The sequence below is a fragment of the Antedon bifida genome, chromosome 9 (genome assembly GCF_963402885.1).
Source record: "Antedon bifida chromosome 9, ecAntBifi1.1, whole genome shotgun sequence".
Classification (NCBI taxonomy): domain Eukaryota; kingdom Metazoa; phylum Echinodermata; class Crinoidea; order Comatulida; family Antedonidae; genus Antedon; species Antedon bifida.
In genome coordinates this window covers 2,298,269-2,309,200 of record NC_136234.1, presented here as the reverse complement: position 1 = coordinate 2,309,200, position 10,932 = coordinate 2,298,269, and the positions used below count along the sequence as shown (strand labels likewise).

The following is a 10,932-nucleotide window of genomic DNA, read 5'->3' as shown; positions in this document are numbered from 1 at the left end:
GTTACTCCTCTGACAGTTACACATATCGTATGGTACCATGTGGCCTAGAAAAAAAGCCCCAGACAAAGTTAACGGTAATTTTGTCTCAATTTTTGAAAAAGGCTAACTTAATATCAAACTACTTGGAATATTGTTGGCCAATTAGAAGTCAGGGTGGGTTTTTTAACTAGTTAATTAATAACTAATACAGCACACATATTGTAGTCGAATTTACCGTTTTTTAAAAAACAAAATTCATGTACTATAGTACAAGGATTTTGTTTCGAAAATTGGATAAAACAATGTCGACTTTCTCAACTTTTAACATAAAATTAAAGTCTTATTATTCTATTATTTAATATTTTTATTCATTTAATACATCGATCATGTGATAAACCCCTAAAATTGACAGTTTTTAGTATGCCGGTATTCAAAACAACCTCCTAGATTCTTGGGCCCCATTGGCCAATTGTCCCGTTTCCTCATTATCTAATGACCCAGTCCAATTCAGTTTTAATGACCCCACATGGCTCTGTCCATTTCTTGTCCATTTCTTTTTGCGTTCTTTACCTTTCCGAATGAGAAGATTGAGCTGTACCCTTTGCGCAGGGATTCTTTCCAAAAATGGCCAAATTTCGACCTTTTTATTTTTCGATCGAACTAGTTACTATAGCATAATTGACATGCGCAGAGCACATTATTCGACTCTACGCATGTTTATAATGCTATAGTAACCAGTTATGTCAAAAAATAAAAGGGTTGAAAATTGGCCATTTTTCAAAAATTTTCCTGTACTATAGTACAGGGATTTTTTCCAAAAAAGGGGAAATTTCGACCTTTTTATTTTACGATAAAACTAGTTACTATAGCATAATTAACATGCGCAGAACACATTATTCGACTATGCGCATGTTTATTATGTTATAGTAACCAGTTGTTATGTCAAAAAATAAATGGGTCGAAAATTGGCCATTTTTCGTAAATTTTCCTGTACTATTAGTACAGGGATTTTTTCCAAAAAAGGGGAAATTTCGACCTTTTTATTTTACGATAAAACTAGTTACTATAGCAGAATTGACATGCGCAGAACACATTATTCGACTCTGCGCATGTTTATAATGCTATATTAACCAGTTATGTCAAAAAATAAAAGGGTCGAAAATTGGCCATTTTTCGTAAATTTCCCTGTACTATAGTACAGGAATTTTTTCAAAAAAAGGGGAAATTTCGACGTTTTTATTTTTCGATAAAACTAGTTACTATAGCATAATTAACATGCGCAGAACACATTATTCGACTATGCGCATGTTTATTATGTATAGTAAGTTATGTCAAAAAATAAAAGGGTCGAAAATTGGCCATTTTTCGAAAATTTCCCTGTACTATTGCGCAGGGATTCTTTCTAAAAATGGCCAAATTTCGACCTTTTTATTTTTCGATCACACTAGTTACTATAGCATAATTTACATGCGCAGAACACATTATTCGACTCTGCGCATGTTTATAATGCTATAGTAACCAGTTATGTCAAAAAATAAAAGGGTCGAAAATTGGCAATTTTTCGAAAATTTCCCTGTACTATAGTACAGGGATTTTTTCCAGAAATGGCCAAATTTCTACCTTTTTATTTTTCGATAAAACTAGTTACTATAGCATAATTGACATGCGCAGAACACATTATTCGACTCTGCGCATGTTTATTATGCTATAGTAACCAGTTATGTCAACAAATAAAAGGGTCGGAAATTGGCCATTTTTCGAAAATTTCCCTGTACTATAGCATAATTGACATGCGCAGAACACATTATTCGACTCTGCGCATGTTTATTATGCTATAGTAACCAGTTATGTCAAAAAATAAAAGGGTCGGAAATTGGCCATTTTTCGAAAATTTCGTAAACGTATTTTGAAAAGACGATATTTTGGTAATTGTTCGACAAAATTACTGTACACTATAGTACAGAGATTTTTCAAAAAATCGGCCAAATTTCGACCATCATTTTTTGGCATGCAGAATTGCCAAAATATTGAGTTTTCATAATTCTTAAGCATTAAAATTGAATTCTGTAAATTAAAAATCAATATATTCTATGAATTTTCCAAGGAGGTTTACTTAAGAATGACATCAATTTAATGTATACATTCTACCAATAATAGATAAGATATACAAACTATATGAATTTAAAATCACATAAGATAATATATTCTCATTTATGTCTGTAATTGAGAAATAATGCTGCAAGAAAAAATGATACAAATAACAATACAGTACAGCCTCTATTAAGGGGACACAAAACAATGTCACTGAATATGGATTGGGCGTAGTGTTAAAATATAATATTTCCCTTTGTTCGTTTTTAACCGGAAATTGTTCCCATAATAGCATCTCTTGAATTACTGTGCTGATAAAACATATATATTTCCCCCATGTTCGTTATTGCATGGGAAAGTGTCCGCATAATAGGAGTGTTTCCACCGAATGGGGGTGTCCAAAAAGAGGTATTTTACTTTACTCGTCTTGCTCAAATAACAAATTGTAGAATCTAACACCTACAATCACATAATATTATTCTTTTTAGATTTTGTAGGCCAGTCAGTAAATATGTAAATGTTGCTTTGCTACCCTGGTTTGTAAATAATGTACACTAATAAACAACATTCATATCAAAATAGGGATTTGCATGTATTGTACATATGACATTAATGAACTTACTGATATCAATCAACTAACACTAAAGCTTAAGTCATTCACACACAAAAGGCGATTGGCGGATAACAACTTATTAATTATCCTCAGGGTTTTTTTTAAGTATAATAAATACTTTCTACACGGTCTATGTTTTCATAAAGAGTTGTTTTCTAACAGTTTTTCTTCTAAATCACTAGTAAAAGTTCAATTCATTATCCTCACCCAGTTGGCAATGCAGTGCATATTCTTTTAGGTTTCGTTGAGTGTTACCGAAAAAATGATAGAATTTACCCTTTTCAGTCAGTTAAAAATAATGAATAAAATCTACAATATATTAAAACTGAATATCTACAATATCTTCTATGTTATTGTTACCTGTTATATAGTAGATTACATGTTAAAACTTATATGCACACTTTTACTTATAAAGCATCTAAAATTCCACACACAATTGTTAATAGTGACCTATGTTTTCATGACACGCAACTATTCAGCTTAAGTTAAACTCATACAGTATGTATCTGAGCATGTGCAGAATAAATTTTACTTGGCGTGTACCATAGTCTAGTGGCATGCTGTGAAAACAAAAGGTCTCTATATTATAAGCCATCGTCTATACTGTATAGAATTTCAACACACATTGCTTTTAAACATTACTTTACCATTTAAATAACTGACTCTATTTCAGTTTTGAAACAGCCATAAAACTCTGACCTTTGACCTGCATGTTACTTACTAAAATACATTAAGCAGCGTCTCACTAACCAAAGATCCAACACAAATCTATTTTCGTGTTTTAATCTTAATTACATCATGTCTTAATATGTTTCAACTTGGTGAAGTCGCTGACGTCTTGATGGCGAAAGAGATCTTGTTCTTGACCTCCTGGGCGCATCAACAGCTCCAGTATAACCTTCTCGAAATCCTGAATCCATTTGACCAAGGCTTCGATCCAAAGTGTGTGACGTGAGAGAGTGTGAGTGATGCGCCTGGATAATTTTTTCTAAGCGTGTGATAATCTCATAATCAGGCACAGAGAGTAAGGTGACGTCCAGGCCCAGCATACGCGATATTACCTGACGGAAGTCAAGCAGCTGCTTCTCTCGTTGCTGCATGTCAGCAAGGAGTGCTTTCGTTGCACGTAACTCCTCCATGAGAGCAGTCACTGATCGGTCGGCATGGAATCTTTTATCGCTTGCTTCTTGTTCCGTGAATTCAATCTCGTTTTTCATTCCAGCTATTTTACGTGCTTGTCTTTCTTTCGTCTTTTCCAGTTTGGTTAACTCTTTGCAAAGGGCGTCTATATGGTCTCCCTGCGCAAGGTTTGTAGACTAAACGAAACAAATAAAAAGACGTATATTTCAATTTCCTGACATAAATACAAACGATTAAATGGTTAACATGCAAATGTTAAGTTCTGCTAGAAAAATATACATTTACAGTTTTACATAAATTTACATTAACTTTCTTGGGTTATTCAATATATTGTATGTACCGTATGAGGTAGTGTAGCTCTGCAAATTATACAAATATCAATTTATTTCTATCTCCATCTTGATTTTGTTTTGTTAATAAAATTAAATTAACCAAATATGAGAAAAACAATATGTTAAAAATACCTTAATTTCGCCAATCTCCATTAATTTTGCTTTCAGCTCAAGAATGACCTGTCTGGCAGAACCAAGTTGACCTCGAAGACGGTCATTCTCCTTCTGAAGTTTTTTCTGACCCATAACAATGTCATCCTTTTCTTTTTCCAACGTTGACCTCCCTAACAGACCTTCGTCCTGGGTACAAATCTTCTTCCTGAGCAGGTCGATGTGCAAGTCTTTGCTCTCCAATTGTTGTTTCATCGTTTTCAACTTTCGTTGCAAGTTGTAAACATGAGTTGTTTTATCTGTAATTGTATCCACTTCTTTGCGCATCACCTGTTCAGCTCGTGCCAGAACTGCGTCGGTGCAAAGGTCAAACCCGACGTCCAGAGCGATTACGTCCATCTTTAGGACTCTGCATATCTTTTCGATGAAAGCCATGTACTGTAAAGTAGATAAAAATATGAATATGGTTCATTAACCTTGGTTGCATATAAATAGACAATAATAAATTTTGTAAATATCTTTATTTTGAAATGGAGGTTCGTTCACAAACAAAATGTGTTCTTCAATGAGCAATGAACAATAATCAATATTTGAAAGCTAGATAAATTCACTTTAAATGAATATTCACCTTCTTGCGCTCAGCACGGATAGTGTCTTTCAGTACGTCACCAGTGTTCAGATCATCTTCCATTGTTCTAATTCTGAACCTGAAGTCTCCCAGGTTATCCTCTGCCTCCTTTGCTCGTTGGATGGTAGAGTGATGCAGTTCAACTTGGTTGTGCAGTTGTTCTGACAAACTCTTAACCTTCGCTTCAAGTACATCTATAAACTGTAAAAATAAAAAACAAAAAAATCATTAATTATTAACTTATCATAATGTCTAACCAGGTATATGTAGATTATGTCATATGCTATGTATAGTATGGCAGATGATACAGTATACAAATATTGATTGGGATGAGGAGCATAGTTCAAAATATAGCCCAAGGTGATCTGAAGACTGTACTTTATTCAGAGATTAGCTTCCGCCATCATAGAGGCTTCCGCCTCTATGATAGAGGTTGCAGTTAGACACAAAACAACAACATAGTTGGCCTAAAAAAATACACATCACAGCATAGTCCTAGATTGATTGAATTCAGACATGCGGAATATAAAAATACTATTACCCCATTGGTAAAAGATTGTGTGAATTGTATATATATTGCTATATTATAGTTTAATAGCAAAAAATGGCCAAAAATATGATTTAAAAGAACTTACACTTTGTCTTTCCTTTGATGTGGAATGTATGTTCTTAATTTGACCTTTAACAACCTCCTCAGTGGGCTCACAAGACAGCAAGGCAGCCAACGAATCCTTAAAAGATTTCAGTTCAGCTTTGGCTACCTGAGATTCAAACTCCAACGATGACTTAGCGTGGCTATATTCACTCAGACGAGATTCACGTTGATTCAACTCTTCTCGGGTAAGTTCCCATGCTTTCTTGTCAGCATTAAATCGTTCACGAAGAAGGGTATTTTCTCGTTCAAGGTCCTTTTTAGCTTGGACTGCCGTTTCTTTTTCCTAAATTTATAAATCAAATTTAGTAATGTTTTGGTCATAGAAACCTGTGGGTCGTGAAGGATGACTAGCAAAACTCTAGGGCTGTCAACACATTTACTAGCATAAACTTCAAATGAAGTGAAAGGGCTATTAAATGCCTGGGAGGCATTTTAAAATAGAGAGAAAAAACAGAAAGAACCTACCAATCGCATTCTTTCATTTGTAACCAGTGAAGTTGATGACTGCCGCTGACCTTTCGTAAGTTCTTCTGAAAGACGATGAATAGTCTCTCGTCCAGCCTTTGATTCCAATTCCAAACTGTTGACAGATTCGGAGAGAGAGCTGACCTTTCCACGCAATGTCAGATTTTCTTGCACGACATCGTTAATCTAAAAAAAAGGAAATTATAATTATTATATTTTAATATTTAGCACTAAGCCGAAATTTGTTATCCTCCTAAAACAAAAACTTCTGACGTTCCAGCTTTTAATTTCCCTTGAGCCATTCAGCAATTTTTTTCTGAAATATGTTTAATTTACGAATTAATCATGAACTGATGAATTTATAGATAATTTTTGTTGGTTTGAAGAATGGTTATCAAATCAAATAAATAAGCACACAATCAAGAAAACCTGCACTAATGATTCAAATTGTACGTACCCTTGATGCCATGTATTCCGGTGTTCGATCCTCCACAGATGCAACATCTTTTAGTTGTAGAAATATACTGTGAAACTGCCTGTCCCACGATTCTAGTTTCCTCTCTGCTGCTTCTCGTTCCTCGATGAGGTTACGATTTCTTCTCTCAAGCTCTAGAATCTTCTCCTGAAGATTACTATTCTCCTTCTGCAACGTACCGATAGCAAACTCGCCTCTTACTGTCACGTCAGTTTTGTCCTTTAGCTCTTGGATGCGAGTTTGTAGAGTGATCACGAGGGCAGCATTACGATCACTGCTGTCTTTGTACGCACTCACCTGACCTTTTAGATCGTCAATTTGAATATCGCGTGAGTTAAGTCGACTCTGGTAATCTCTTGTCTATAAGGTAAAAATACAATTGACTAATTGGCTATTATGGCTATTATTATTAGGTTACAGTATGTGAACCAGTTCACCCGTTACTCGTCTCAAAAGTTGTGTTTATGTAGTAATTGGTCTTACCTCAGCTTTCATCTGGTCCACCTGTAACTGCATCACGCTTATTTCTCGCGACACGTCAACCGAATGACGATGATGAGAGTCACTTAAATAATCACGAGAACCAAGAACATCAGTTGGATAAATTGTTGAAATCTGTAAACAGAAAATAATAATTGATTTTAAAATTTACACAAACATTAGAAATGTATTACTATAAGTTATTCTACTGCAGTTACTGCAGTTTATAGTTTTTAAATTGTTATTTTATATGAACTGTAAATTATTTTAGGTTGAAAGTGACATTTATTGTTAAATTATTAGTTATCCATGTACTATGTATACTGTATTTAATGACCCAAAGTAGATGGCATAAATATACTTCAGGTCATAATGGCATAATCTTTTTCTGTGCGCAACATTCTAACATATGACGTGCTTGTGGCGTTTGCTGTGCAGGTAACTAACTCGTCAAAATTACGAGTTCAAATCTAGTTAATAATTTTTTTAAGTGGATGACATTTAAAACAATTTTTAAATCTACAATACATTTCAATTTTAAATTTGTTAAGTTTTTTAAGTAATTTATATTATTATTTATATATTTTTTAAAGGGATGAACATTTTTTTTAATCTACAAATACAATATCAATTTTGATTAGATTTGTCAATTATTTGAATTAAGAAAAGACTTAAATATCTATAGTAAATTATTTCTAAAATCAGATTTTAAAAAAGGCAATTCAATTTGTTCATCTTGTTTTGCGTAATATTCTCTTTTGTAAGCACCGTGAACAAAACAGCACACAGCACAGTCAATATAACAATAAAATAATCACAGATTCCTAGCAGACACTCTTAAGAATATTAATGTATGTAAAATCAATGTTAACAGCACATTAAACCTCATGATATGTTCATGTACACCCTCGCATATCTCATCAACCATTCCACACACTGATCATGTAAATGTTTCATTTATTTTGGTTGCCTAGGTGATTTGTATGGTAAACCAATAATTCAATGGCATAAATTCTTTATCTATTTTAAATTGATATAGAAATTCAATAAATTAATATAATATAATATAAATAACATTATTTTGCTATAACAGTCAACAGAGGATGCCCACATTTATTAAATATAGGAATATAATTTATTGCTTAAATATATAATTATTATTTTTTATTCATCATTCCATTTATTGGAAAAGATCATTTCAGTTTTAAATAATATTTCAGTACAATTTGATAAATAAAAGATTTGCAGTTTAAGGACCGATAGTGTATATAAATAATAGTTTTTATTATTAAACTACTTACTATGATATAGTTTCATATTTAATTATTAAATAATAACATGATCAAAATTAATATAAAATATCAGACAGATTGTTCACTGTTTTTCCTAACAATAACATCCAATGTATGTTTCTAAGTGTGTAATAAATTATTCAGAGTCTTAAATACAAAATTCCTTTGAGAGGCGAAGGATTATTGTTGATCACGAATGAAAAATATGAAAATGATTATGTAGAGTGTGTTAAGGTAACTGCTGACGCATGCTGTGCACGTGTGCAGTGAAAACTGATCAAGTTAATAAAATGAATAAATGTCAAGAATACATTGTATAGAAATATAATCTGAAAAGAATATTGAGAACAGAAAGATATTAGTCATTTAAAGGGGCTGTATCAATCAATATTATCAGTCTAATTTGTTCATTTATTTTTTACTTCTATCACTTAAAGGCCAAATATATTGATATATTTTTTTTACATTTTTTACCTGTCTATAATTTATATATAAATATATTTATTTATTTATATTATAAATTTAAAATGTGATCAACTTACATATTCATTTATTGTCAGTTTTCATGTATATAAGTTTCATTTATTAAACAATTTTTCAAATTAATTGAAATTAAACCAATAAGAAAAATAATTATATAAATAATATTGAAAAATTAAAAAAAATATTCTTCAATAGATGAGCAGTGTTTTATTTTATCGTTCTAAATATTATTTTTTATATTATTCTTATTCACTGTCCTGACTATAGAGCTAAAATAATTATTAATATTGATGATTTCTTTAATACCTTGATTGTTAAATCAACACAATATGATAATTAACTACCTACTATCTATCAGCGATAATAGTCTCTATCGGGCTGTACCTAATTAGGCGTGACCGTTGCTAATGGTAACACTAACAGTGTGTTCATAATAAAACAGAGTTGAGTTTTACAACAGCGAGTAAAAGCTTTGTCAATTACTGATGTGGAAAATAATCGTAGATCAATGAAGAAAGTTGCGATGAATTACATCTTGTTGTAATGTCAGTAGTAATTGATGAGTTCTTGTATCGTGTATCTACTGACGCTAGCATATACAATGAGCAATTGTGTTTAAAGGATTTAAAATATACAGTAGTAAAATACTGCTATTTCTATGCAAAATGTAATTATGGTATAATATTAGTAGAGTAATATTTGTTCATCATTATTTAAAACATACAATAAAATACTGCTATTTAAGTATGAAGCTATTTACAGTAAAATGATAATTAATATTTTTCATCATTTATTTTTTTTGTTTGATTGAAATAATATATTTTTTAGTCAATTATAATTACATTTTTTATATAATTACCAAATATTAATTAAAGATGTATTGTCCTGAAAAACTGTAATTTTAAGCAAAAAATAATCAACTTAGTTTTGGTTGAATGTAACAGTTTTTTGTCATTTTAAAGTGAAAACATATTTTGTTTTCATTTTTTTTTCTACAGAAGTAATTTACTTTATTAAAACTACAAAATAACCTATTCAAAGCCTGATTTAATTAATCTTCATTTTCTTGTTTTTGGGGGACAATTACTGTACATCTTTAATAATTACTACTTATCTAAAATAAAGAATTATAATTTTTTTTTTTTTATTTTTACAAATCCTCAATAATATCTATTATAAGTTGGTTTAAATTTATGGTAAGTGTTTTCACATGTATCACATCTTAAAAATATATGTAATGTCTACTTGCATCATAATGTAATAATACTAATAATAGCATGACACCTACCTTGTCTTCTGCACTAAAATGCACTTTTCTATATGGAGCTGAATCAACACTAAAAAAAATTATACATAAAAAGAAATTTAGTTTATTTATTTGTATCTTTCAATTAACTACATTATTACTAATTAAATATTGAATTGTTTATTATATGATGCCATTTGCCGTGTTTAATTGCAGACTTTAAGATTGAGTATAGTTTTTTAATTAGTTAAAAATTGAAATCTGATCAAACTTACCGTGATAAATCCTGAATAAGCTTATCTTTCTTCTCAAGTTCTGTTTTGTAAAGTTTAACTTGATCATGTAACTGTAATAAATGTAAAAAGAAAAAAAAAATATGATTAATTGTTTCTATCTATACTATGAAAAAGAAATCAAAACAATAATTAAATTTAATATTAATAATTTAATAATAATTGAATAATGTATTGTTGTTGTTTTTTTGAGTACTTACATCTTGCATCATTTTCTTCGATTGAAATCCACTAGGTTGAGGGCTTCCAAATGGACTACCAGAGCTAAGCCCAAGCCCTGGACTACTGGGTCGACTGCCTGTACGTCCTCCAGCCGGGGCTGAGCGACTGCAACGTAGCCTTTCGATTTCATCTTCCAAAAGAGTCAAGTTGCGGTCCACAGCTCTGTGCCCATTTAATTTTGGCAAACCATCGTGCCTGTCCTTCCCTAAATACGACATTTCAAAATTGTTTAATGTGTCAAAAACTCTTATACAATATTGTGAACGCACATGTACGCACAGTAGGAGAAATCAAATGATTACCAACATAACAATGTGGGTTACGAAACGATTTTATTGTTATGTCAAAACAATGTTGGCATGGGCAACAAAACAAAAAATAAACATTAAAGAGCACCCTCTACATTTTACACGTGAAATTTGTATAA

General features: G+C 31.4%; 1 protein-coding gene across 1 annotated transcript; it reads right to left on the bottom strand.

Moving 5' to 3' along the window:
• Positions 1-2,087: 2,087 nt before the first annotated feature.
• Positions 2,088-10,799, bottom strand: LOC144851406 (coiled-coil domain-containing protein 170-like). The gene is made up of 10 exons (XM_078708839.1): positions 10,484-10,799; positions 10,266-10,336; positions 10,033-10,081; positions 6,973-7,104; positions 6,472-6,849; positions 6,015-6,200; positions 5,530-5,832; positions 4,895-5,095; positions 4,288-4,704; positions 2,088-3,999 (listed from the first exon to the last, which is right to left on the bottom strand). Exons 1-10 carry the CDS (start codon positions 10,721-10,723, stop codon positions 3,487-3,489), a joined length of 2,490 nt encoding a protein of 829 aa, XP_078564965.1. The 5' UTR covers positions 10,724-10,799; the 3' UTR covers positions 2,088-3,486.
• Positions 10,800-10,932: the final 133 nt, after the last annotated feature.

Coding starts and splice junctions, on each gene's coding strand:
- LOC144851406 (XM_078708839.1), bottom strand. CDS start 10,723: ATGTCGTATTTAGGGAAGGACAGGCACGATGGTTTGCCAAAATTAAAT. Junction 10,082..10,265: donor CTTATTCAGGATTTATCACG/GTAAGTTTGATC, acceptor AATTTTTTTTAG/TGTTGATTCAGCTCCATATA. Junction 7,105..10,032: donor ATTTTAGTGCAGAAGACAAG/GTAGGTGTCATG, acceptor TTCTGTTTACAG/ATTTCAACAATTTATCCAAC.